The sequence below is a fragment of the Caloenas nicobarica genome, chromosome 1 (genome assembly GCF_036013445.1).
Source record: "Caloenas nicobarica isolate bCalNic1 chromosome 1, bCalNic1.hap1, whole genome shotgun sequence".
NCBI classification, from domain to species: domain Eukaryota; kingdom Metazoa; phylum Chordata; class Aves; order Columbiformes; family Columbidae; genus Caloenas; species Caloenas nicobarica.
Window position 1 is genome coordinate 11,397,134 of NC_088245.1, and position 26,604 is coordinate 11,423,737.

At 35.6% G+C, this 26,604-nt stretch overlaps 1 protein-coding gene across 1 annotated transcript in view; it reads left to right on the forward strand.

Moving 5' to 3' along the window:
- Positions 1-26,604, forward strand: part of CACNA2D1 (calcium voltage-gated channel auxiliary subunit alpha2delta 1) — a 408,307-nt gene that overhangs the window by 355,012 nt on the left and 26,691 nt on the right. The window contains exons 17-28 of the mRNA XM_065643236.1: positions 58-132; positions 1,489-1,563; positions 5,339-5,395; positions 9,400-9,471; positions 10,575-10,646; positions 15,705-15,766; positions 18,250-18,326; positions 20,245-20,305; positions 22,091-22,188; positions 24,502-24,586; positions 24,790-24,852; positions 25,829-25,932. Of these exons, the coding sequence (XP_065499308.1) occupies positions 58-132; positions 1,489-1,563; positions 5,339-5,395; positions 9,400-9,471; positions 10,575-10,646; positions 15,705-15,766; positions 18,250-18,326; positions 20,245-20,305; positions 22,091-22,188; positions 24,502-24,586; positions 24,790-24,852; positions 25,829-25,932 (901 nt within the window). The remainder of the gene's footprint in view (positions 1-57; positions 133-1,488; positions 1,564-5,338; positions 5,396-9,399; positions 9,472-10,574; positions 10,647-15,704; positions 15,767-18,249; positions 18,327-20,244; positions 20,306-22,090; positions 22,189-24,501; positions 24,587-24,789; positions 24,853-25,828; positions 25,933-26,604) is intronic.

The window sequence follows — 26,604 nt, forward strand, 5'->3', positions numbered from 1 at the left end:
AGTTTTTCTACATTTTAAGTCGGCCAAATATATTCTAATATTTTGGAATCTTGCCAGAATCAGCTGATCCTTGGAGTAATGGGTGTTGATGTCTCTTTGGAGGACATAAAAAAACTGACACCCCGATTTACGGTAAGTTACTTGCGTTGGTGGTTTCTGTTTATGTAAGATTTATGCCTGATTTCTTTGCATGCTCCTTTGCAAGTCATACAGCAATGACTGGATACAAGTCAAAATACCAGCAGGATTCTTTTATATACTCTTTTCCATTGTTGTAGATTTTCTGATGGTTTTCTCTCCAGCCATATATGTGCTTCTATGTGAACTGTCCATCAGGATGCATCTGTAAAAGCCAGCTTTTACATTGGGGGATATATTCCAAGTCATTATTTTCCTGTAGCTTATGGCACAGCTATTTAGTTGAGTGCTTGGTTCTTACACCGGTGTAGAGTACATAATCATTTCAGCTAATAATACTTAGCATTTATATAGGACGGTTCTTTATAGAAAAGTTATTTAATATATGTATCTGTCTGTACCCTACTCAGTAGAATTGATTTATATATTTAGACATCTAACTGGAGAATTTCTAAGAAAATAGCTAGTATTGTTGAAAACAGCAGCTGAGGAATCACATCACGAATTTGACCAAAGGCAAATGCAAAGTCCTGCATCTAGAATGGAATAATCTCATGCCACAGTACAGTCTGGGACAGAATGCCTCAAAAGGCAGGAAAGAGCCTGGGGTCATAATGGAGGACAAGCTGAACAGAAGTTAGCAGTGTGTCCTCGCAGTAAAGAAGGCCAGCTGTGCAACCAACATCTGCATTGGGAGTACTGCATCTAACTTGGACCTCCTCATTACTAGAAATACATGGAAACACTGGATAGAGTCCAGCACAGAGCCACTAAATTGACCAAGGGGCTGGGGGAGAAGCTGAGAGAGATGGATTTGTCCAGACTGAAGAAGAAATCTAATGGGTTACTTAATGCGTGTTATAGGGAAGATGGACCTTGACAATTCTTGAAGGTTCATAGCAAAAGACGAGAGGCAATTGACATAGCTGTGGCAACAGAAATTCCAGCTGGAAATAAGGAAAAAAACCCACAAAATCATTGTGAGGGTGGTTAAACACTGCGGCACGTTGCCCAGAGAGGTGGTAAAATTGCCATTGGACGTATTCAAAGACCCTTTGAAACCTAATCCAAATTTGAAGTTGGATTTTATTTTTAAGTTAACTTTACTTTCAGTGAAGGGTTGTACCAGATGACCTCCAGTGGTCCCATCAGCCCAAATTATTCTCCAAGGTCATGGTTCTAACAGAGTAATTACTAAGAAATTACCTTCTGTGTGTTAATACCTCATGTATTTCATGATGCCTGAAGCGATGTATTTTCCTAATGTGGCCATTGCTGGGAAATTATTAATTCTGCTTTCTTTATTGCTCTAAAACCTTAGAATGCTAAACTTCATTTTTTTTCTTTCAGCTTTGTCCAAACGGATACTATTTTGCAATTGATCCTAATGGGTATGTGCTACTTCATCCAAATCTCCAACCAAAGGTATGAAAAACCTTCTAATTTATTTCTCTATACTGTGGGGGCATTGTCAGAAATACAGAAAGATCTAAGATCTGCTGAAAGTACCAGACAGCCAGAAAACAACAGTAAAGATTTCTCAGTTGTGGGGGTGTCAAGAAAATCCATGGTGCATGTATGGCTTCTTCCAAATCTGCTTTAGTCAGCACAAAGACCAGCAGTGCCTTATATTGAATTTGGTCATCAATAAAATAAAAAGATGTATATTTTACACACACATTTTTGTATGTGAAATAAATGTTTTAGTATACCTATTAATATAAATACAACTACTGGAATATCATTGTGAAGAACTTCTAGTGTGTTACAAGATGCTCTTGAAGCAGACCCTGAGGAGATTACTAGTGCGCAGGTTTATTTCTTATTTCAGAAACTGAAACTTCCACACTTGCAAAACCACAGAAATCGGGGGAAAACACAATGTATTTTTCTTGTATTTTTGTATTTCTTTACTTGCTTATTTTCTGTTTGCCAGAGCTGAAACCTGAACTGCAGAGCTGGGATGGATCTAGCCGAGCACTTTTTCTCAGAATGCTAGAATTATTAGTAGTTCAACTTGAGATACTTCTTTCATCTTTAGAGATGAAATCCTTATCTAAATCTGATTATGACAAAACTTCCCTCAAATTTCAGGAGAATTTAAACCCAGTATTTCAGTCTGGCTGCAGTCCTGACCCTGAAGGGACTCCTACATTACATGTACCTCCTTAAATAAGTTGCCTCCCTGGCTTTGATAAGATGTTTCAAAATGTATGGATGATTTTTATATATTTTTTTTTCTGAAATCAGAACTTTAAATATTTTCCTTTTAGTGAAGGCTTTCCCCATGTCAAACAGTCTTCTGTTTAGTGGAATATATGAAAATGTTTGTATTTTAATTACAGTAGAAACATACTTTCAGCAAATTTTGTCACACAAGTTCATAGTGCACAAATGCAGCATTATATAAAAGACAAAGTTAAAATTTAAAAATGACTTTAAAAAATCACCCCAGATTGAGAGAAATGTATGGATTATTTTTAAAAGTTAGAAATAATAACGAATCACTATATGTACTGAAGAATAAATAATATATCCATGTAGTGCACTTGTCAATATTAAAATTCCTTGTTAAGATGGTTTGAACAATATATAGCCAAGATAAATGCAAGCTGTCAATACCCAGGCAAATAAGTGTAGTATAGCTTTAAAACTTTAGTGGCACCCTGCTCCTAAGTTATTTTTAAGCACTTAGTACACTTTAAATTTCTTAAGTAACAGAAGCCTGTATTAGCTGCCTTTAGGCATGGAAATACTGGGTTTTTTTGAAACTGGATGCATATCCACCACTTTGTTCCTCCCAGCCATGTTCCTGTAGCAGAACAGGAGCAAGTCCTCGACCTCTTGGCTGTGGGACTGTCCTCTCTTGTTCCTTCACCAGAAGGTCCTACCATAGCTACAAAGGGGACAGCAGATCCCCTTTTCAGTACTTCACCATCTTTAAATGTCAAAGGCAGAGAAAGAAATGAAGAATTCATCTACGTATTTCAGTAATTCATTTAATTCTTAAGCTGGGGGAAGTCAGCATTGGGAATATGCGAATTAATTTCCTGGTGAAGTAATGAATATGTTTGAAATCTTTTGCCAAGTGTGTAACAAAAGGAGAAAGAAAAAAACCCCATGCTTCTGAAGAAGAGAAAGAATAGCTTGATCTTAACTGTTGATGAAATATCCCCTTTGATTTATTTTGAAAGGACCCTTTTAAAAAGAAAGAAGAAGAAGAAAAAAATATTAAGGATTTTATATAGTTTTCATAATTTACAAGGGCTTCAGATTTTGGATATATGCATTAGATTTTAATGTGGTAAAAAGTAAATTTTTTGTTTTGGTGATTTAGCTTGGTAAATGGATCTGAGACAAATATATGCATCATTACTGACCGAATCTCTTCTTCGTTAGAGATTATTAGAAATTCAGATGATGACGAGTAGTCTCTTTAACTTTTTCTGATATGCAAATGAAACTATTGTTAACAGAAGGAATATAAAATGAAGCAACACAGCATTCTCATTTTAGGCACAATCTTGTGAGGAACTGATGGATATGGACTCTGTTCATCTCACATGTGCTTTTATATTGCAGTTTAAACTCAACACTGCAGAATAAAGAACTTTTGTTAGAGAGTGAAAACTCAGCTTATCCCAAATAAATCTAGCCAGGCTGAGATGGCTCATTGGGATACTAATTGGCACAGGCTCTGTTTTTTTTCTACTTAAAAGGATATAGAAGTTCAGAGATGCTTTCGCCTACTGCTCAAATGTTTGATTTAGAGTATGTTTTTAAAAGGGTATTTTATAATTGATGTTTTATGTTGTAGAATGTCTAAATATAATATTAAGCATATGCATTATTGTTATTGTTGTTATTAACAGTTACACAGACTAGACTTTTTCACTCCCAGTTTGTTTGGGGTGATGCATGCTATTCAGACTGATACAAGAACTACGTTTTAAAACTAAGGTACACTACAAAGACAGATGTATTTAGAACTCATGGACCTCTTTTAACATGTCATATTAATTTTAGTTGAACCTCCTGGTAGCTGTTAACTTATTAACAAACAACATCTTAACCCTCTTTGCTAGCAATTTTTCAATAGATGTAAACTAAATCATAGCTTCATCTTTACCTTTGAAGAGGTGAGGGTGTATTAAACTTTCAGTGGTCACTTCTAAATGTCTTCTACTTTCCTTCTGAAAACCTGCTACCTCAAATCAAAACTGGTTCAACACAACTAATATTTGAAGAAATTGTCATGCAATATGGTCTCACCAAAAAAATAAAATCACCCAAAAAACCAACTCACAAACAAACCTCTAGAAATTCAAAACTTGTAAAGTCATTTGCACGACTGAGAAAATTAAATGAAAGTCAGGTTCAAAAGTGGATTAAAATCATTAAGAACTTTCCTGTCATGTTCTTATTTGCACATGAAAACTATTATATATCAAAGCATAACAGAGGAAACCTTTTTTTAACTTTCAGTTTAATATAGCTTTAAACTGCTTGAAATACCATTTTTCAAGTTTGTGCAGTTAGTTATATTACATTTTTAAACAAATGCTTAATTTTATGTTCTTCCGCCAATTTTCTTTGTGTGTCTGTGCGCATGTGCGTGTATTTTACCCATTGTCCTGGGAGACAACAGGGGAATACCCCACCAAATAAACGTAACCACTGAAGTGACTGCCTTAAGCATGTGTCAACAAGATTAATCTTAATTACATAGGATATGAAACAGTAAATAATTCAGTTTCTGCATCTGTTCTAAAGATTAGCAACCTTTTCTTCATTTTCATTATGGTTCTGTTCAAAATCCATATAAAACTCCAGATGTCTTCAGTAGGATCCAGTATTTTGTCTTATGGTTTACAGTTTTGAAAGAAATGTAAGAGGGAGTGGTTTTAAGACCAAATGTAACAGTAAACAAAATTTGAAACTCATTCTATATTTTAATTTTGGTAGAGTATGTAGGAGGAAGAGCTCTCTGATAACTTAATTCACATTGTTTAACACGTCAGATTTTTATTGCCTTAGAAAAAACCTGTGTGTAATTCCGATAGGGAGATCAGAACTCTTGATCAGAATGCGGTCTCTGGTTCCAGTAAACGTGTGCTGGAGAATACAGACTTCCATTCTATAGTGTAGGCTGTTTACTAATTGTATAAAAATATAAATTACTGCTTTTTTGTTACTTCAGCAAATTGGTGTGGGCATACCAAAAGTTAAATTGAGAAAAAGGAGACCCAATATACAGGTAACTTTGGATGGAGGTGATTAGTGCATTAGAGTGCATAGACCTGGAAATACAGTTAGAAAGCTTCTGCCCTGCTTACTAGGAAAATCTAACTAGAGAACTGTACTTTGACAAACAGCTTCCAAAGCATGAAGCTTGCATCCTTCCTTGTTTAAATAATAGAAAACATGTTATTGACTGTAGTGAAGGGCGTTCCATCAAATTATGGTGTTTTACTAATAGGTGCTAATTAAAGCCGTGTTGTAAAGCTTATTCTTCAGATTTTGAAATGAATTTGAAGGCTGGAAAAAAAAAGAGACTCCTTGTGCTGGCTTTGCTTGGATAAATCTAAAGTCAAGAGAAAATCATTCCTATGACTTATTACCAAGTTTTATTGTACAGTGTATACTGTATTACATTAAAGAATTTTTTTTCCTGGAGAAATCAGCATAGGACACATGTTTTATGTGCTATTTATATGAGATTTCTTGGTGTAGCAAGCCCAACTCCAGAGGATTAACTGCCATTAAGCAAACAGGGAAAAGGAAAGTAGTAACAGTTATGTAATTCTTTCCCTGAGCAGAAAACACTCATGAAAACTTAAAAATCATTAAAGGAATAGCTTATCTGTGTAACTAGCAGAATAACAAAATTAGGTACGGTATATCGTGTTAATTTCTTACACATGTGGAAATATATAATGCAAAAGCAGTGGCTTGCTTAACAATACCAGTAAAACATGGTGTAAAATCCTGACCTAATTCAGTTCAGTGATTTCACCAAGCCCGGAGTGACTGTGTTTATGTCGTATCTAGAAAAACACCTCTGGGCTAAAGTTTTGTTTATGCACTGGAGAAAGCAGCACTGGAACGTAAAACAGTCTCAATTTTCAAAGCTCCCTTGACTCCTGCGTGTGCTGGGATAAGATGTGGCTGTTGCAGGGTGTGCCTGGCTGTGCTGGCTGCCCAGGGAGGTGCCACTCGGGACTCCCATCCACTCCAGAACCTCCTGGGTCTCCCGCTGGGGCCCAGGATTTTGCTGCCTTCTCACCATCTTATATTTTAAAAGCCTAAACAGCCCGTGTCTTCATTAGTACTGCAGGTATGAGTAGGAACTAGGCTCCTGCAACTCACACCAAAGAAGACCTCCATAGAATTTGTGAGAATACTGACCTCCCAAAACACACGACAATGACTTTTTAATGAACATTTATGTTGCTGCACCAGTTCTTTCTTTCTTTGTTTCCTTCTTGATTTGCCATTGAAGTAATAGATCTTTACCTTTATTTGTCATGCTGAAAATAGATTGCACTCCCTTTATTTGCATGCTTCATTGCTAGTGATTTATTTCTGTTTTGTTTTATTAAGTTGTGCTGGTGAATGTGGTGGTGTTGCGCTTGTTCTAGTCATGTCGTGTGCATGACTGGATAGAGAAGAGCAAACTGAACAGTAAGTTTGTTTCTTCATGGCTTGGAATAAACCCTACTAAATGGCAACCTTGGAAGAAAAAATTATGGAGCCCAAATACTGGTAAAAACACATTATTGGGGGAAAAAGACATAGCGGGGAAAATAATCTTCCATTTAAAGTATGGGTCTAGGAATTTTCTGTTCTAATTTCTAATGGATTTCTTTGTGCCTCAGGCACATCACATAATGTATCTATACACGCTCAATTTCTTCATCTATTCAAAGTCATTAATAAGTACCTTATAAAGAATGTGTGGTGATATAATGTGAGTCTTAAAAAGAACAAAAACAAATAGTTAATTTATACTTGAATTTTGACAGACTGTTAAAGTTGACTATTTTGTCTTTGGGACTCCTTAACTATGGCTAGTCCAGGTTATCATTTGAAATTAATATTGACCTTGGTTTGATGTGGTGGCTTTTGTTTTTCTTTTTTTTACGATTTCTTTTTTCCTCTGTTCCTTTGTGTGTTGGAATGGAATGCGAACTTCACAAATGCCTCCTCTGCCATGGCAATGCCTTCATGCATGCTGTTTGGGTTTGACCATGCTATTCATTATCCATTGCATGTAAGAAAATGTATTTTTTTAAATTTATTTTTACATTTTAGCCTTCTGTTGTTTATTTTGAGAGTGTGGATTTATTGGGGGGAAAAAAACAACTGCATAACAATAATTAAACCATTTGGAATTAGTAGAGAGCATATGTTAATGCTATTAAAGTTACTAGTCTTATCTATCATATATAAATAGGAACATAAACATTTATTTGAAGTTATCAGTAGACATTTGGAATCTTTATCTGAAATTTTTCCAGTGCATATTTTCTTTCTGAGAATAGATTTATTGACTTTTCTCTTAGCAGACAGTCTTACTTGCTAAGAAAATCAATGATACCAATGATACCACATAGTCAGAAACATGTACACTTGTTCCTCAAGGATATGAAGGAATAATCTTACATCTTCTAGCACTATTCTATATTGCAGTCTTGAAAAAAAAGACTACTGTTAAGCTCTTAATGCTCCAGACTATTAGATGAAGACATCTTTTACCAGCTATTCAGGACCTTACTTTCTTCCAGTATGAACTGGAAACACATACATAAATTGTGATGAAACATGCTTGCATTCTTGGATAACATAGTCACATGTACATTTGTCATGTACCTGTGCCAGAGAGCATTAAGATAGAAAGAATGTAATCATCATTTTGAAATAAAGCACTTTCATCTACCCTGTAAATAAGTTAGTATAGCTGAATCACTGAAATCCTCTCAAAATGTCGTTATCAGAATTTGTCCTAGTCTTAAATTATCCTATCAGCTAGTGATAGTTTTTGTGTTGCTAATCATATGAGAAACAGTGCTCAGTGGCTGATAAAACTAGGCCTTGAGATCCTTTCATGTATGAACTGTCCTATTACACAAAGCAAATTACTATCAATCAAAATAAATTACTAAAACTGGACTTTTTTCATCTTCTGTTCTAAACTATCAGATTTAAATGATGAAATAATATATCCGCATACTCTTTTTCCTAAAGATCCCTCATTAGTTGAGTGCATTAATTTACTACCGAGTGATAAGGATTGAGGATTTTTACACCACAGTTAAGAATAGTTAATAATATTTGACCATAATATAAAGTCAATGGGGCTTAGCCAAAATTCCTTAAAAAAATTCGTCAGATTCCTAAGAACTGGTGCAGAAGATGTCTCTGTCCAAGTACTCCCTGAGAAGGGAGTAGAGGGTGGAGGGTGGTCTGAGCTAGTTCAGCAGAGCTAGAAACAGCTCAGTGTAATGTTTTTCCCTTAGCCCTTTGGGAGCAGGCTTACTAAAGGTGTGTACCACCAAACTTCTCTGTCCTCCGTAGTGGAGGGTTGACATTGTGGACGTTCCTCAGGTCTTGAAGCTATTGGGTCACAGTATTTCTGTGCTACAGGTTTCCATCTCCTAAATGGAGATCACAGGACTGATGTCAAGAGAAATGCATTCAAAACTGGAAGAAGTTCAGGGAAGTCCTGCAATGCTGACAAGAAAAGTGATTTTTGTTTTTTATAACATTGAATCACTTGCTGTAATTGCTACCTCATAACAGCAAGTCTGCAATCTGCTTTTGGCAAAGTTGCAGAAGAGCACAATTGCCCCATCTTACTGATCAGCTGAAAAACTCCCCCAAATTTCTCTCTCCCTTCTTGGAGGCAGGAGACCTATTGAGAGCTTCTTGTCTGATTGTACCTCTGATGCATCTTGTCCCACCTTTCCAGTCCGAGACATACCAGCAGCTTCCCGACATGAGCCCCATAGATGACAGACTGTAGATGGACACTGACTGTTGGTATTAGTTTGATTTTCACTTGTCCAATCAATGTCTCTGTCCAATTAATAACATAAATGAGAAAGGGCCGCTAGAAATTTATCATACTGTAAGAGATTAAAATAGATGGGTAAGTAAGCCCAGTTAAGTAGCTTACTTTGAGATGGAGGGATTAGAATGATTTCTAACATTATAGTGCTCTGTCTTTATTATTTCATTGTCCAATATCTTCTGCTTCAGAATCCTAAATCCCAGGAACCTGTTACACTGGATTTTCTAGACGCCGAGTTGGAAAATGATATTAAAGTTGAGGTGAGACAACCCGGTTTCTTAGAACCTGTTGTTGCTTGTATTTTACTGTATAATAATCGAACAGCAATAAATGTTCTAGATTTTGAATGGAAATCTATTTCGCTGTTATAGAGAGATGAAATTATAACGAAACAAATTAGACCTGGTATTATTTGTAGGTAAGGATGTCGCATTATATTCCTATGATTTTGAAAGACTCCATGGTTGTTACTTCAATAATTTTTCATTGAGTGGCAAATCCTGGGGAGGGGACTAGTAGAATTGTAGAATGTCCTGAGTTGGAAGGGACCCACAAGGGTTATTAAGTCCAAGTCCTCTAATTTTTTTCAGAACAGAACACTTTTTAATAAAATATTAATATATTAGCTGAAATACTTTAAAAGTATTTCCCTGTCCTTACTAGTGCAAACTTATTGCTGTGGTGAGAGAGAACTGAGAAATACAGTTAAGCGAAGTACTGACAATAAAATTAATTCCTATGTATATATTTTGGTGCTTAATTTTGTAATACATTCAGAAATCAGAATTTTTTAAAAGTTTGTTATTTTTGTTTTATTTGGAATTTTATTTTAAAATCTTCCAGGTTTTGACCAAATATTTTTCCACTTAATTTGAAATTATTCTTCCATAATGACACAAATTAGCAGTTCTTCTTATCTTTAAATTCCACTTTAAGTTTCTTTAAACGTCTTGCTTCAGAGATAAATTACTGACAGACTGGTATTAAAAAATGTTTTTGTGAATCACCGCTGCAACCAGAATCACACAGATGTGCTGGGAGGCATGAGAAATTCTAGAAAAGTTTGTTCTCATCTACACACAATTCATACTCCCTCTGATGCCCAACATCAAGGAGTTGTATGGGATGGTTTTGCTATGTGAATTGTACCAGAATTGTTGCTTCGTAACTCTACTGGTTCAGGATATATTTGGATAAAGCAACTTTTAATTAGAAAAATCTGAAAATTATAAACTTTTTTAAGAGCTATGACTTTCAAATGCATTACTATTTTCTGTGTTTCTATTAAATAATTTGAATCACTGAAAAGATTATTTACGTTACAGGCAACACCTAGTTCTTTCTTTTTCTTCTTTGCCAATAGATTCGGAAAAAAATGATAGATGGAGAAAGTGGAGAAAAAACATTTGAAACGTTGGTCAAGTCCCAAGATGAGGTAAGATAGGAACACAGGCTATTCTATTTACAGGAACAAACAAAAACATAAAAATACTGTGAAACGGTGAAAAGATGTTCATTTTGCAATGTCAGTTTGTATCATTTTTTCCTCTAGATGTGCTTGTTTCACTGGCTTATAGTAAAAGAAATTATGTACTTATGAAAAGAGGAATTGTTTTGTCTCTTGGTTTCTTTGGTGCACCATCAATCAGGCAGTTGTTGATGAGGTCTTACACCCTGGTCACCAGGAAATGGACCCAGCCTATTTCTGTGTATGAATCCCAAAACAAAGTACTTAATTTGTTTGCAGAGATGTGTGAGGATGGGTTTGGTAGTTTATATTGTGGTCGAATGGGAAAAAAGTAGTGAGAAAAAAAGACAACATTTATATGCCATAAATGAAAACTGTTTGGAATAAGCAAATTCATCCTACATTTATATTATGTACTTGTGCTTTCTGAATAGCTTGTTAAATTCTTTATTTTCTTGTCCAAAATGCTAATTCCTCATAAAGATTGCTACTGGGTTCTCTAATAAGACAGATGTTTCCTAGCAATAGGAAATACTCAAATTTTATACAGATCCTTACATGGATGCTCTACTTCTTGGGGACCTTAATGAGAAGAAATTATGACTGATGTGCCAAAGGAGCAGTTCTGGTCAGATTATGCCCTACAGTCATAGTTCCACAACAGCTTTTTGAAACTGTTTTACTCTGAATGTAAACCAGCTTGAAGATAGCTAATTTAATGACTTAGCAGAAGAATGTGAAGCAAATCGAACATCAAGCAGATGGTACGCAACCCTTATATGTATAAGCACACCATAAGAATAATCAGCAGAATTGTTTGGGTGTGTGCAGTTAGTTTTTCATGTGTAGTACTAGCTGCCCTCTCCTGTTGTTCTCCTGTCACTTTGCTGTCTCCGATGGCTCTGCTGTTTGTATTTAAGTGGTAGGATGTTCCAGTGAAAATATAATTATCATAAGATATATGGTACAGAATCTAATCCAGTTGAATTGATATGAAATCAGGCATCAGAGTTTGTGTTTTTGTTTTTTTTTTTCATTCTGTCAAAAGCAGCACATTCATAAATTGTATTCCATTCAATGGATAGTAGATGTCTGTGACTTTTAAGCTCTGCTTTAACTTTTGTCCAGATGATATCAAGTGATGCTCAATACTGCAGAGTTCCTCTTATCAGTCCCCTGAGTCAATTCTGCATGAGATGGTGGAAGATTCTTATACACGTATTCTCATTTTGATACTGAAAAAAAAATCATAGTCCTAGTCTATTTTTGCATTAAATGTTTTAGAAACTTACTTGTCTTGCTGGGTGAAAATTAATGGCAATGCATATGTTGCCTTTGATAGATGAGTCTGAAAGTGGAGCTGAATTTTCTGAAACATATCTTGATCATTCATCTATGCTACAATTTCACAACATCAAGTTCATGTTCACTTGGTTCCATCACAGACCTTTGGGAACATATTAATGTCACTTGAGCTGGTGTGCTCATCTCATGACCAACCTTCAGCCTCTTAGTATCTGCACTGGATTTGACAAAGGAAGCTGCTTCTGATAATATAATTTAAAAGGAGTGCAGATAAGGACATGGAGCCATGCTCAAGATCTTCACAAGTGTGAAAATCCATCAGAGGCATTTTTCATTCCTGAGCTATGGGTGTCATTGAGGAGATCAGTGGCTTTACTTGTTATGTTTCTCCACCTGTGGGGAGACAGATTAAAATCTGTATGTTCATTCAACTCCTTGCTAACAAGATTGTGACTGTTGTGGAAAGATTGTCATGGTATTTTATCATACTGCAGAGTCTAGGGAATTTGCCTCAGTGTTGGGCACTGTCTTCATTCTGATCCTCTATTCAGAAAGTGCAAAACCTTATATACTCTCTTCTTGAGTACAAAACCTCAGCTTCAGTGAGGGCAGACAAATGTGACTGGAGATGGTCTTAGGTGAAAGATGATGGCGATGATGGTCATGTAATCACGTAGGCAGCAGAGTCATACTTTCCTACTTCAGTCTCTATGAGGGAAATCAACTCGAGGCTTATATACTTACATCGTCCAGATGTAAAGCACACCCATAAGTTATAGTCCTTGACCTGAATCCCATCATCTTATTAAACATACCCAAGTTCCTTCTCTGTATCCGATTTCATGCTGCCTTTCACCTCTTCCCATGTTATTCTAAAGTAGAGACCTATACCAGCAGTCGCCTTGCCTTCTGCCAGGACTCTCTTCAGTACTTTCTCACAATAAAGCCCGTGTCCCAGCCCTCCCGAGCAAGGCTTCACAATCCTGCTCTTCAGTCCATGGGGAAATCCTACTGTGTGAAGTTCCTTTTCCTGAATGGTTCCTCTATTGGAGGATGGTGAATGAATGGGGCCTTCCTTCCCCATCTGACACCAGTTCTGCTGCCTCACCTATGTGAGGAACCCGTCCCGTCTAGGAAACTCCCAGCTTGTCTCCCTGTTCTGAAGGGAGACTGGGTCATTTCTGACCCACCGTCAGAAAGTCCAAAGTCCTGCTGGCATCTGCATTGGGGATAAGCTGCTCCTGAAGGGAAGGACTTATTGGGACAATGTCAGACTTGTGTTGTTGTTTTGTTTAAGGACTGCCTTTCCAAGCTTGTGGGTGAAAAGCGCTCTGTGTAGGCGGTTAGAAAAGGGAGGATTAGAAGTTCATAAAACCACAAGGACATTGGGGTTATCCAAGAAATTGCATTAATGGCTGTGAATGCAATTCTCAGGCTGTGTGGTGACAAAGACCCAAAAAGAGTTGGTCCTGTGACTGTTTGCCCAAAGAAGGAGGGGAAGCATTTACACTCGCAGATGTAAGAGTCGCTACAGCATCGGGGCAAGGCTGAGTGTACGAGAATGTGTCAGTTATGTGCATCCAAGATGACAACCTATACCAGAGTAGAATATCCCAGGCCTTTTGATCCCAGATGCTTCAAGTTCCCAGTGACATTCATTTCCCTCACCTTCCCTTGCGTCATGGCCTGAGATTTCTTCCTCTACTCGGACCTCTCTGAGGATCAACCAGAGGTGGCTGGCAGTGGTGACACCTTCAAGCCTTGCACCGTCCCAGCTCCAGGCTACTAGAGCCAGAATAAAGCTGCTTCAGACCATGGGCTGTGCATGAGCCATGCATCACTTAGGACTTGATAGCTTCATATATTTTCTTATAAAAAGGGCTGATGTGGTCAGTTGCTCTGAACTGACAGTTGCAGTCTCGAGGCTTAAAATTGATGGCCTTTTTGTTTTGCTTTTTGGTTTAAGTTTGCATTGCTTTCCTTTTGTGTTGCAGCTGGCCCCAGCAGTGTCTTGGGAGATGACCTCATGCTACAGCATAGAGACTGGACCCTTAGCAATCGTGGGTGGGGTGCGCTGAAGTCTCCCAAGGCCTCGGGGGCTTTCCAGCTAACAAAGAAGATGCCATAGGAACAAAAGCGTTGCCACATTTGGGCAGCCAGGGTGGGCAGGAGTAAAAACTGAAGGGTCACAAAAACTGCAATAACGTGTAGGTTGTTTGGCAGTGACCAGCTCAGGGGAAGATGGTCTCGGATTGGTCAGTAATGAAGTAGGCGAAGGTAAATGGGAGCTGACCTATAATCTCCTGTGTTATGTTTGAAGGGACATTTCAGCCAATTTGCTTTCAAGCACTTTCATAGTGCTGGTAGCAACCGGATTTAATATGAGCCCAGTTCTTCTCTTCCTTCCCTCCCACCTTGGGCGCTGCTTTCCTCTTGCCAACGTATATGATGTGCGACGCGTGGAACTGACCTGGACTTGGAGGGGCTGCCAGCGCTAGCTTTGTGTGTCTGCTGCTTCTTGAGCTGAAGGAATAGTGTAGGCACATTATTAAATATAACAGGCTTGGATAGGAATCTCTTAAGCCATCTTTTTACCTTAAAAATAAAATATAGCAGGGCATCAGACACTGATACATGCATATATTTTTATTTTTTCTTTTTTTTTTCTTTTTCTTTCCAAAATGACTATTAAATTATTTACACTGTCATGCTGTGCCGAAAACCATCAGCCAAGTAATGAGAGGGTTTCAGATCATAAATGTCTAAAAAGACACCTCTTTCTCATAACCATGGGCATTTTTACACTTTTGTTCTCCTGCACGGAAAGAAAGAACATAGACCTATACCTGTGGTACTTTTCACGGATATATATATTGCAGCAGTGCAACAGCTGCACAGAGTTCATTGCTGACATACTTAAAAACTCTGATTGTAAAATAATAATATGTTGCAGCTGGCAAAAACTTGTAGTTTTCAAAGTGGAAAATGGAGTAAAACAATGTCAGCCAGGTGCATTAATGATTAAATCTATGGAGACCTGTGAGACTCTGTCTATCACGTAATTTTTCATACCAAAAGAAAATAAATGGTAAAGTTTATCCTAATGTATTAAGTTATTTAAAAATAAACATTTATTTCCATGTTAAATTTTTTGCAAATGCAAGTTTCCTAATGAGATTAGAAACACATGTAAGTTTAGCATGGGGTGCCTATATCTGGCTGCGCCTGTACATTTGACTCAAATTTAAATGCATTTAGCCACTGGTACTGTGGCCTGAAAAGACAGGTACTGGGTATTTTTTTTGTTAAAGAGTCTTATTTTTATAATTGTGGGGGTTTTTTGTTTGTTTGTTTTCATGATGTAACATTATGGTCCATAAAGGAAATAACATCTTTTATCAAATTTAAATCACATAGAAAAAAGGTTTGTATTGCCCTGGCTAATGAATTTAAATGGGAAAAAGATAGGTCATGTTTCTATGGTTTCATTTATATTTGCATTTCTTTAATGTTAATAAAAAGGATATAGGTTATTCTTTTGCATAATATAAGTTTGGAAAATGTTTAAGAAAATTAATTGCAGCTCAGTCATGCTTTTAGCAAAAAAATAAATAGAATTCCATCAGATCGTGCTTGATTTTATGCTGTATTTCTCAATAAGAGGGCATGTTTATTGAAGCTTCAGAGTCGATTTATTTTTTCACCAATATCTCTTTGTAGAGATATATTGATAAAGGAAACAGAACATATACATGGACTGCTGTGAATGGCACTGATTACAGGTAATTCATTTCTGTTCTCTGACTTATTTTGTGTCGTTAAATTCCTTTTTGTTTATTTTAGTATTTTAGCATTATATTTTCTATACTAACAAAGTCAGGATCATATAGTCTTGTGTCCAGGCCTGTAGGATTTGCTGGGTTCCTTTACAGCTCAGAACTGTTATTTTGCCTAAGCACCAGAATCTCAGTCTTTCATCCAACTGTTGAGATTTATCACTGCAGTATTTCAGTATGCAGGAAAAAAAGTTTTTTATGATTGATGTTAAGAATCCTACTTTCCCTCCTACTTTCTGTATTGCACCATACTTTGATTCTGAAATGTACACTTTCTCTTAGAATCCTCCTCTTCTTTCATCTTTCTTTTCATTGTCTCTGTGTTCTTGTTTTAATATGCATATTACAAAGGAAGATGCTACTGATTATGTCTGAAATCCGTATCTATTTGTGACAAGTTTTAACTAAATATTAGGTTGGTGCAAAAGTAATTGTGGTTTAGGACCGTGAATTTTAAATCATTATAACTAGGGTCAAACACATCTTTATTAATCAAAACAGGAACTATTACAATCAACACGTTTTTGCCAATGAAACATATGTTTGCTCATTCCTGTAGCATAATATCTATGCTTCAGGATTCAATGAACTCTTGGAAAGCATTTTCTGCATCTTGTGGGTTGTGGAAGCATTTTCCCTGCAAAAAAGTTGTCGAGGTCCTTGAAGAATTAATAGGTGGTTGGCGAGAGGTCAGGTGGTGGATGAGGCAAAATTTCAACAATGTAAAAACCGCAATTCCTTTTGCACCAACCTAATAGCACTGATACTGCTTTGCATATAAAACTCAAATGGAGAATGGCAGCAGGAACAAATGAAGTAATGGGTAAAAGTACAGCCTCCCTTGAATGCAGCTTTGGCATGCATATTATTTCAAACTCATTTAAGCAGATGGTTCTGTGACCTTAGAAGGAATGTAGAAGCTTGACATTATCCAAAACAAGTTAAGCTTTACCAAGTCCCCCAAAAGCTAAACTACTCTGATTCAAAACTCAGTGGTACACATGTTAAGTTGAACTACCAACGCAATACTTCTATTGTGTTGAATTACAGTAGTCCTCAGCCAAGCTGGTTCCCATTTTCTCATGTTCTGCACAGGTATACAGCCAAGGGGAATACAAATGTTAATCTATATGTATTATAAAACCAACCAAACAAATCAGTATTAGCAAGCGAATGCAAATGTGGGACTTTGTCTTTTATTCAGCATCCCATTTTTCTGTTGAACTGCCTCTGTCTTTATAGTTTGTAATAAAATAAAGTTTTTGATCAGACTATGCCATCTAGCAATCAGTAAAGAAATACGTTTGAATTATATGACTTCTTAATTCTTACTGAGCTCCCTGGCATGAGATACAGCAATAAGTCCATGGAGTCACATTGCAGCAAACCTATTAAACATAAAATTATAGATTTTAATTAGCAATTTCTGCTAGCAGTAACTGTTAATGACAGGTAAACTACTACTGATTTCCCTAGAGGAGAATTGGTAGAAGGCTACCACTAAATATTCAGCAATCTCTCTCACATTCTGTTTAAATGGCAAATGTATCATTAAAGGTCATTTCATTTATGGCTCAATCGTACAACTTTTTTAATGTTAATTTCTGCTGCTATCCATTAGAAACCATTGCAGTTCTGCAGTCATGAAATCCAAGTGCAAATATTAAGGATGTGATGAGAAAGATGATACCTCTTTAATGGTGACTCGTACCTCCTGTCCTTTGCATACCTTTTCAGAACTAACTCTTCCACACATGCATTGAATTTAGTTGCAAAAAGAAACCACATATTCTTTTTTGACAAAAATAAGCATAATCTAAAAAAAAAAAATTGAAAATGCTTTGTAAATCTTAAAATTTTATTATAAAATGATGTTTAAATGATTTTAGTGGTGACTGCATGATTCAAGAAAATATTTTGCATCTTGAATGTAATGTGGATTCATGTATTGCCAGATACATTTCTTAATGAATACTGGTAGTTGTCCAATTAGTAAAAGGAGAGTCTGTCATTATGTGATGCATGCAAATCAGTGTAGTACTACATGGTTGTTTTTTTTTTTTTTACAGTCACTGATCATTTCGATGTGTTACATTGGGATGCTAAATGTGTTAGATGAAGATACACGAAATCATGTATTTTATTATTTGCAATTATTTGGAAATTTCTTGCTTATCTGTTAAAAAGTGTATTTATGCCTAAATGCACATCTAAGGATGAAAATAAATACAGGGAGCATCAAGACCGGCATGAACTGACTTATTATATCTGTTACAAAGTGTCAGCCTGGTATGTTCATTGTGTGACTGTCTCCTCTCATGACAATCCAACTTCCAAACTTGTTGATTGCTTTCAAAACACATAGAAGCTGAAACTGGAAAACTGTTGCAAATAACATAATTGCTTTATTTGTCTCATTTCTATTGCAGTTTGGCATTGGTGTTACCATCATACAGCTTTTATTATATTAAAGCCAAAATAGAAAACCAAATAACACAAGCCAGATGTAAGTACTATGAAGGTTCCCTGGTTTTGCCTACTATTGCCAAGTCTCAGATTCACTTAAAAAAGCAATGTTTAAAATTCATGAATTTTGTGGAATTCACTAATGTTACAGTGATGTACCCAAAATCTGCAGCAATGATTCTAACCCATTGTAACATCCAAGGTATAAGAAATATTCTACAAAGATAGAATATGTGCAGGTACCCCAGTTCCACTGACGATCCCTCCCCCCTTGCTCTGTGCCTATAGAATCATTGCTTTGTGTATCCTCTGTTGCTGTCATTTTAAGGGTCTGAATATTATTTTTTTCAGTCTGCTAGCTAAATGTTGTGATATAGACCATAGAAGTAAAGCATTTTTTTTTGGTTATTGTTGCAGTAGTTACAGTATAATATTTAGCAAATTACCTCTGCTGCCCATAGGAATAATGTGAAAGCACCATTGGGTTTGGCTTGCAGCTTGGGTTTTATTTTGCTTTTTCAAAATAGTTTTAGTGGATGTTCGTAATGTATTTTTGGATTAGACTAATTTGAAGCCATTTACAGATTCTGGCGAGATAATTGGAAATGATACTTGTGAGTATTCAAATGCTTTTTGTTTATTAGGTCTAGTTTAACTGTAATCTAGATAGCAGACAAAATAAAAGCCATCACATCCTTTTAACTTTGTCCAAGTGTTACAATAAACTTGAACAAATATGCAGTTAAATAGAAAGTTAGAAAAGGACTATGAATCTCTCTGACAGGCATAGAGACTATTAGTTTAGAGAAAAATTGGTTAGCACTAAATCACTGTCCTCTCTAATTGCCTCCTGCATATGAAGTAGAATATGGCAAGTTTTTAATAATCAGTGATTCATTTTGTAAGTTTGTCAAATAGGAGGTAGTTTAAAATTAAAGTTTTAGTGAGTATGGTTCTCTTAATGGATTAGATCATCTAGTTTTGCACATATGTCAATATAATCTGCAAAACAGACCCTTGAAATAGTCACAGTATATAGAAGGTACTTAAGAAATAATTGAGAAAGACATATTCTTCAGTCTTCAAAGATGTTTGTCTTTTTTCCAGACTACAGTTTTATGTAAATTGAACCTCTGATCTATCTATGCACAATATTTTTATTCAAGGGGCTGTTTGAATAAAATATTGGTTTGTGACCCCTTTTGCTTTACCCTGTTTTTTTCTGTTTCCCTGCTTTCTCTTTCTGATGGATAGTGAAAATCAAAAGGGGCAAGTATATTCTTGTTGCTCAATTTCCTTCTGTTTACTGCGGTTGATATTTTTCACTTATATTTCTATTCCTACTGGATATTCTCCTCTGTACTCTCCATCTCAGGATTGTTCCCATGATCATTGGGTACCATAGCAATAGAAAAAAAAATTAAAAAAAAAAAGCTGTGAAGTATTTTTCTGTGTTCGTGCACATTTCAATATGTTGTTAATCTCTAATCCTTCTTTGTCTGCTCCTGTTAGTGTTCAGTGACACCAGCTATTAAAGCCATTATTTTCAGTAGCATTTAAAATGAAGCCTATATGGATGAGTTTTTAAACTTTGTTGCAGAAAATACTAGAAGCATTTTCCTTCATGTGCTAACAACACAGTATCCCGAACATTTCTTTGTATCAGATTGTAATTCTAATGAAAACATCACACATGTTTTCATGTTGTCATGCTAATGAAATGTCTTCTCTAAGTTGTTAGATACATTATTGTTGTCAGGTGTGTGTTGTATATAATAATCAAGTAATTTGTTCCTATACTGTGAAATATTGAGAAATATATAGTATATAAGTAGAAAAGTGGCTCTATTTCTTTCTGAATTTATGGATGCATGCAAAAGTTAGTCAAATATTTTGAGAAGAAAAATGATGGCAAAAGCCCTGGTTATTTATTTGGTGTTTACTCTTCATCTTTGTAGATTCAGAAACACTGAAGCCTGATCATTCTGATGAAGCTGGCTATGTATTTATAGCACCAAGGTTGGTTAATTTCCCAGTAATAAATATTATTTCAGCTGTAAATAGACATTTGAACAGATTAATAACTTTTACAAAATACAGACTTGACCAATAAAGTTAATTTTGGTAAAAAATATTAAGTGAAAGAGCAGTTATTAAATTCATGTTTTACAAGAACAATCTTTACTTTTTGACAGAGTGTAAATATCTTTAGGCTCTGATTCTGTTTATATTGACAAAGAGAGCTGTAAAATCTGTCATATCATCATTTATTGATGTGTTTAATGGAAATCTTCTATATTTATGTTCTTTTCTTGTGGCTGTGACTTTTAAGATTTTACAGCTTTGTACCTTAGCTTCTCATTTGTAAAATAGGTACCATAATACTTACCTTAAGATGTTTTCCAAATCCAAATAAAGTGTTTCAAAGCTCTCTGTCAATTAAGGATGAATTCATTTTTGATTCATTGGAAAAAAAAAAATTGAGTCATGGAAAATTGATCATGTAAGTTCATTAGTTCCCTGTTTTTTCATGTGAAATTGTGTAGTCCTTGTTGCCCTTGTAAATATATGTTTTCAAGGGAAACAAGGTATGATAAATAGTTCTTAAAAATTAAGTTCCTTTAAATGATAGTTATGATAAATAAAGGAAATTCTGTACCATCAAGATCAGTTAAGAATTGTTCCGTTTCTTATTTATCATGTAAATTTCTGTATCCTCCTAAATTTATACTGTTTTAGATAGATTCATATGTAAAACATAGTCTTCTGTCTTCAAATGTGTTCTCAGCTTAACTGTTTATTTTTTTTTCTGAAGGACTGAAGTTATTGATAATCAGTTGTAGCAATTAGCAAATTCCAGCAAGTCCCTAGTTGTTAGGCTGGTCTACATGATCAAAGCCTCCTCGATCTGGAGCTCTGTTAAGTGTGAATGTTCATATAGTAAGGCAAATTCTGCCTGTAGTCTTTCAGAATCACAGTAAAGTAAGTAAAGTGTAATATGAAATACTTGAAAGACTACTTTTAGTCATACGAAACTAATTTAATATAAAAAGTTCATTTAAAAAGAGACCTCCCTGCTTTACTGTTTAATGCTCTACATTTTAATTAAAGTTGTTTAATGCCACTCACAATCTAACATTTGCCTTCAAAATGCTCAGTGACTTTTATTGTAATTGCTTGCGTTCAGTGAATTGCCCAATGATGTATTGCTTCATTTTGTTACATTATGTAAAGGACAGTAGTTTACTGTTTTAACTGTTTTGCATATGTCAAAACAAAGAGTGTTTATATGCTTATGTGGTGTGTACCCTATTAAAATTGCCTTTAAGTCTTCTCAGAGGATAGGAACTCATCCCATAAATCCGGCCTTAGTTGAGCATGAAGTGACTAGGTTTTAAACAGCAGTCCGTGTACTTTCCAGTACGGTTTAACCCAGGAGCAGTCTAAATTCACTGGGCATTTCATTTCCTTGTTTAGTTTCCACACTCTCTGATCTCCTTATTTCATGGCCTCCACTAGTCCTGAGTGCTTTTTCTGGGAATCTCTGCCCTATCTCATACATTGAGTTTTCTTATCATTCAGATTTAGGCAGACACTTGAACTCTTTATTTCCTGTAGATGCCAGAAATATTCAGTATGGTCAACATTCAACATTGACCAAGGTAGCCAACTGGTGTAGCAGTGCCAGCCACATCCTTGCAGTTGCACAAACCTTCTTGGCCCTTCAAATTGCTGAGCTATATTTATCTGCTTTAGTAGCAAAGGAAACAAATCTGACAAGGCTGATGTTTTGTTGTTTTTCAGAGAATACTGTAGTGAAGTAAAAAAATCAGAAAACAACACGGAATTTCTATTAAATTTCATTGAATTTATTGACAGAAATACTCCAAGCAGTCCATCATGTAAGTATTCTTCTCAGTTCACTGAAATTTTGGCTTAGGAAAATACCTATAAATGAGAATTAGTGAAAATGACAGTTTTCACGCCCAAATCATGCGGTTTAGGTTTGTATCTTCACTGATGTCTTTTGTCAGAAGAAATACATATAGCGTTGGGATTTTCTGCTCAAGGTAGAGATCGTAAAATTAGCTGGCAGTTTTCTGGGTTTGTTTACAACAGTTTACAGAGCGTTATGCATCCAGTGTTTCCCATGCTTCCTCTCAGCATTCTCTACTAGCAGCAAATAACTACCAGTCTGCTTTCTTGTCAGCTTGTGTAACCAAAATAAGTAAAGGACTGAGAACCAAAATAACCAATAACCAGGATAAAAGATGAGGAAGTTCTATTACTGGTTCACAAATTGCTTAAAGAGATCTCACTCAGGCTTGAGTTGTTTAAGAACACAGATTCATATACTGCTGCAGTGTTGAGCACGGGGCTTTGGGAAGGTACTCACGTATTTAAATTGGGCCTTAAGCTCTGGTAAGAATAAATGAGGAGTTACGCTTTTGAATGAACCATCAGTCATGCATTAAAGTCCTGTTCTCATGAAAAATTCAATGTTTGGATCTGTTGGTTTATGCATACAAGTCTGTTTAGCTTTACTAATAATTCATAAAAAAATTCGAATAAACTTTTTTTTTTTTTGTCTTGCATTCCTCAAGTCCTTTTATCACGTTGCTGTCAGGGATCACTGATCAGTTCAACAAGAATCTCAGTGCTACACCATGTAACTGAGGGAATGTGCACTTAGCTTCTCACAAAAGGGTTTTTTTGTGTGCATGTGTGGGTGTTTATTGTTTTTCGTAGGGTGATCTTATTCATAGACACAGTGCTGACTAATTGAAATTTCACTTGAGTCCCTTGACTCAATCTTGGAAATGAAAGCATTCATCTCAAATGATTAAAGCAGTTAATAAATGAAAATTCTATTTTAATATTCACTAGTTATATAAGCGAATATTGAGAACGCATTTAGTGATATTGCATACACTAGGGCTTAGTAAGTAATTATGCCAAAACGTTATCAAATTATTGATATATTTCATTTTGGAATCCACAAGAAAATTCACTTTTTTCCTTCTTTTTTTTTCTTATAATTAAGTTACTTTAAAAATAGTCTCCTGAATAAGTAAACAGTATTGACTAAATGAAACAGCAGCTATGGAAATTATGTCAGCTAAAAATGGTTTTCAAAAGGAAAAAAAATGGTAAAACTATTTAAAAACTAGTAAAAAAGCTCAACATGAGCCAGCAATGTGCACTTGCAGCCCAGAAAGCCAACAGTCTCCTGGGCTGCATCAAAAGGAGCATGGCCAGCGCATCCAGGGAGGTGATTTTGCCCCTCAGTCCTGCCCTGGTGTTATGGCTTTCTATGGAGCAAAACCAAAGAAAAATTGGTGGTTTCTATTTTTATTTTACCCCATAAGGAGTTTTCAGTCTCCTCAGCAAGACTGAGCAGCCGGGGTTTGGCAGATTCAGAGCTGCAGGTTCTGGTCACAGAACAATTGATTTACCAGCACTGATTTACTGTGAGACATTGAAGACCAAGAGCCAGATTTTCCCGTTACAGTATTCAGCTCCAATTTAGCCCTGTTTTATTTTCCATAGTGGTGAAATCTCTATTAAAGTGTGTGCTTGCTTTTGCTGAACATTCCTAGAACTTTCACTTACCAAGAGGTATTGAAAAAGATGTTTCAGAAGTGCTGAATTCAAAGCATCCTTTCTAAGATATTTAAGAATGGCATATCCATCTAAGCTACTAATTCAAACTTAATTTATTTTCCTGTACCCATTTTCAGATGGCAAATAGGTTTTTTGAGAGGCTGGGTCCTAACTGATATAAATATACTTATATTGTAGTTGAATTGCCTTCATTTTTATAGCATGTACATATCACTAAGGATTGTGTTGTTCCATTGCATCACCCGAAATAAAGTGTTTGAATGAAAACATGCTTTAAAAATAGCTGAATTTCCAGGTTTAATACAGACGCTTTGCAAAGCTGAGACCTGTACACTTATCACCTTGCTTTTTCCTATGACACAAAGATAGTTTTTTTAGGATACAATGAAGGACAAGTTTAAATGAAGTCAACAGTGTCAGAGCAATCTATTGAAGAGTAAGTACTTGATGTAATCAGAAGTTAGTATGGCTAATAAAAATAGCTCAATTTATGTGGCTGTAGCATCTTGACAACTCAGAATTTAATTTTAGCTACTTAATGAAACTCCATGTCATATAGTTTCAGATAAAAGTCTTAATTCTTTTGATAGGTAATACTGATATGGTCATTAGAGTTTTGCTGGATGCAGGATTTACAAATGAACTTGCTCAAAATTATTGGAGTAAACTCTCTCTGTAAGTATCCTTTTTCTTGACTGTGATTTTTATTATGCATTTCAAAGTTTGTTAATAAAGTAACATACATGTGTTTATATACAGTTAATGTTTACACAGGATAGACATTTAATTCACAGTTATAGATTTAAATGGCAACCCCTGACATAGGAAATTGTGAGAATTTCAGTCTGTTTCATTTGAAATCTTATTTTTGTTTACAGAGATGGAGTTGTTGCACAATTTGTTGTTACAGATGGTGGAATAACTAGAGTGTTCCCAAGAAGGTAATAATTATTACAAAATAATATAATATGATAATTTTGAAACCTGAAAGGGTAGAATGTTAAATAGTGGATTTATTGAATGAAAAACAGCTTCTCCTACAGTCTAGCTTGTACTGATAACTATTAAATGAATAGAATGCCTTGTTTTTCTTTGATTTTACCTGTCACTGTGTAAAACTGATCTGTAACATTATTTCCATAGCAGGTCAGTGTAATCCAAGTTTCTAATCAGTGTAGAGCCACAGTAAAAGCTGTGCCCTTGTAGTAGTAGTGGGGCCATGCGAATCCCTAATTACTCCTAAGCACTCATTTGTTTGACAGGCTGCAAATACTATAAAGTAGTAGGTCATTTTTTTTTTTTTTTAGACTAATAAGAGCAGACCAAATGGTCCAGAGACTTCAAGAGAGAAAAATAGGTCATTACCAGGGGGCAAAAAGGAAATGTGAAAGTGGTCCTATAATAAACTAGACAGCCCCATTAGTGACTGGGAATATTGAGGGCACCAGTACAGATATACTGGTAAATTGCAAATTTATCTCTTTTCTTAGGTTATTCTGTGTTTCTGCAAAAAGGGAAAATGGTGATGAATTTTACTCCCCAAACCAGTTTCTGTTTTGATGTTGTTAATGATATAAAATCTTTAGGGATGATTTCTCAAGAGATAGCATGTGCTATGAAGGTTTGTTTATATTTTAAGTAGTGTTGCAGTTATCTCAGTATATCTAAGAACGATGAATTAAGATCCAGAACTAAAAAGGATGGTACAAAATCCATGTTGTTCCTTTTTTTTTTCCACTTTTTTTTTTTTTTTTTAATAATTACACCTGGCAGTTATCCAGTGAAAGCTGACAAAGTCTGAGGACTATACGAATAAATCTCACCTTATTTCCAACTGTGAAACATTAAAAAAGCATTGCAGCACAGTTTTAATGAGATGTTAATTATCTTTTTTTGATCACTATTTTTTGTGATTAGGGCAGGAGAAGACTGGTTGGAAAATGCTGAAACTTATGAAGTCAGTTTCTATAAACGGAGTTTAGATAATGACAACTATATTTTCACAGCTCCCTACTACAACAGTAAGTCCTCACTGTTTTGAAATGTCACAGCTAGCTAGTTCAATATTAGTATATTTGTGGAAGTTTCCCATACCACTTGAGGCCACTGACAAAGGATGCAAGTGGGACCCTGCATAAGAAAAAAAAAATCTTGAGACATCTTCTATTATTATTAAGGAAAAGATAGCTAGAAGGGCACTAAACAGGGGACACAATTTGTATAGACTCTGGTGGCCCTGTGTGCCAGAATTAACAAAGCTGAAAATATACAGAGTGCTGATATTCACTTATTTGGCTGGAATATTGGGTTACAAAGATGCTTTGGCAGAATTATCTTAAAAAGAAGTGAAAGAAAATTTCACTCAGGGACAATAACACTACCTGAAAAAGCTCTATTTGAGCCAAGTTCTTCCTCAGCACCAAACCTAATTCAGGGGAGCAGGTACAGGCATCCAGAGGCCACAATTCCATCCCATGTGCCACTGCTCAATTTAAACTTTGCTTTCAAATTCTATTTCAAATTGTTGTTATTCCCCAAAACCAGTTTATCTGAAATACTGTGATATTTTAAACCAATATATGCACAATAGTAAGTGCTCATGACTGATGTGAGCAGCATTAACCTTGCCAAGCCCGTCTAAAAGCAGATGATACCACAAATGACACACTCCTCTCTTAAACATATGGGATCTT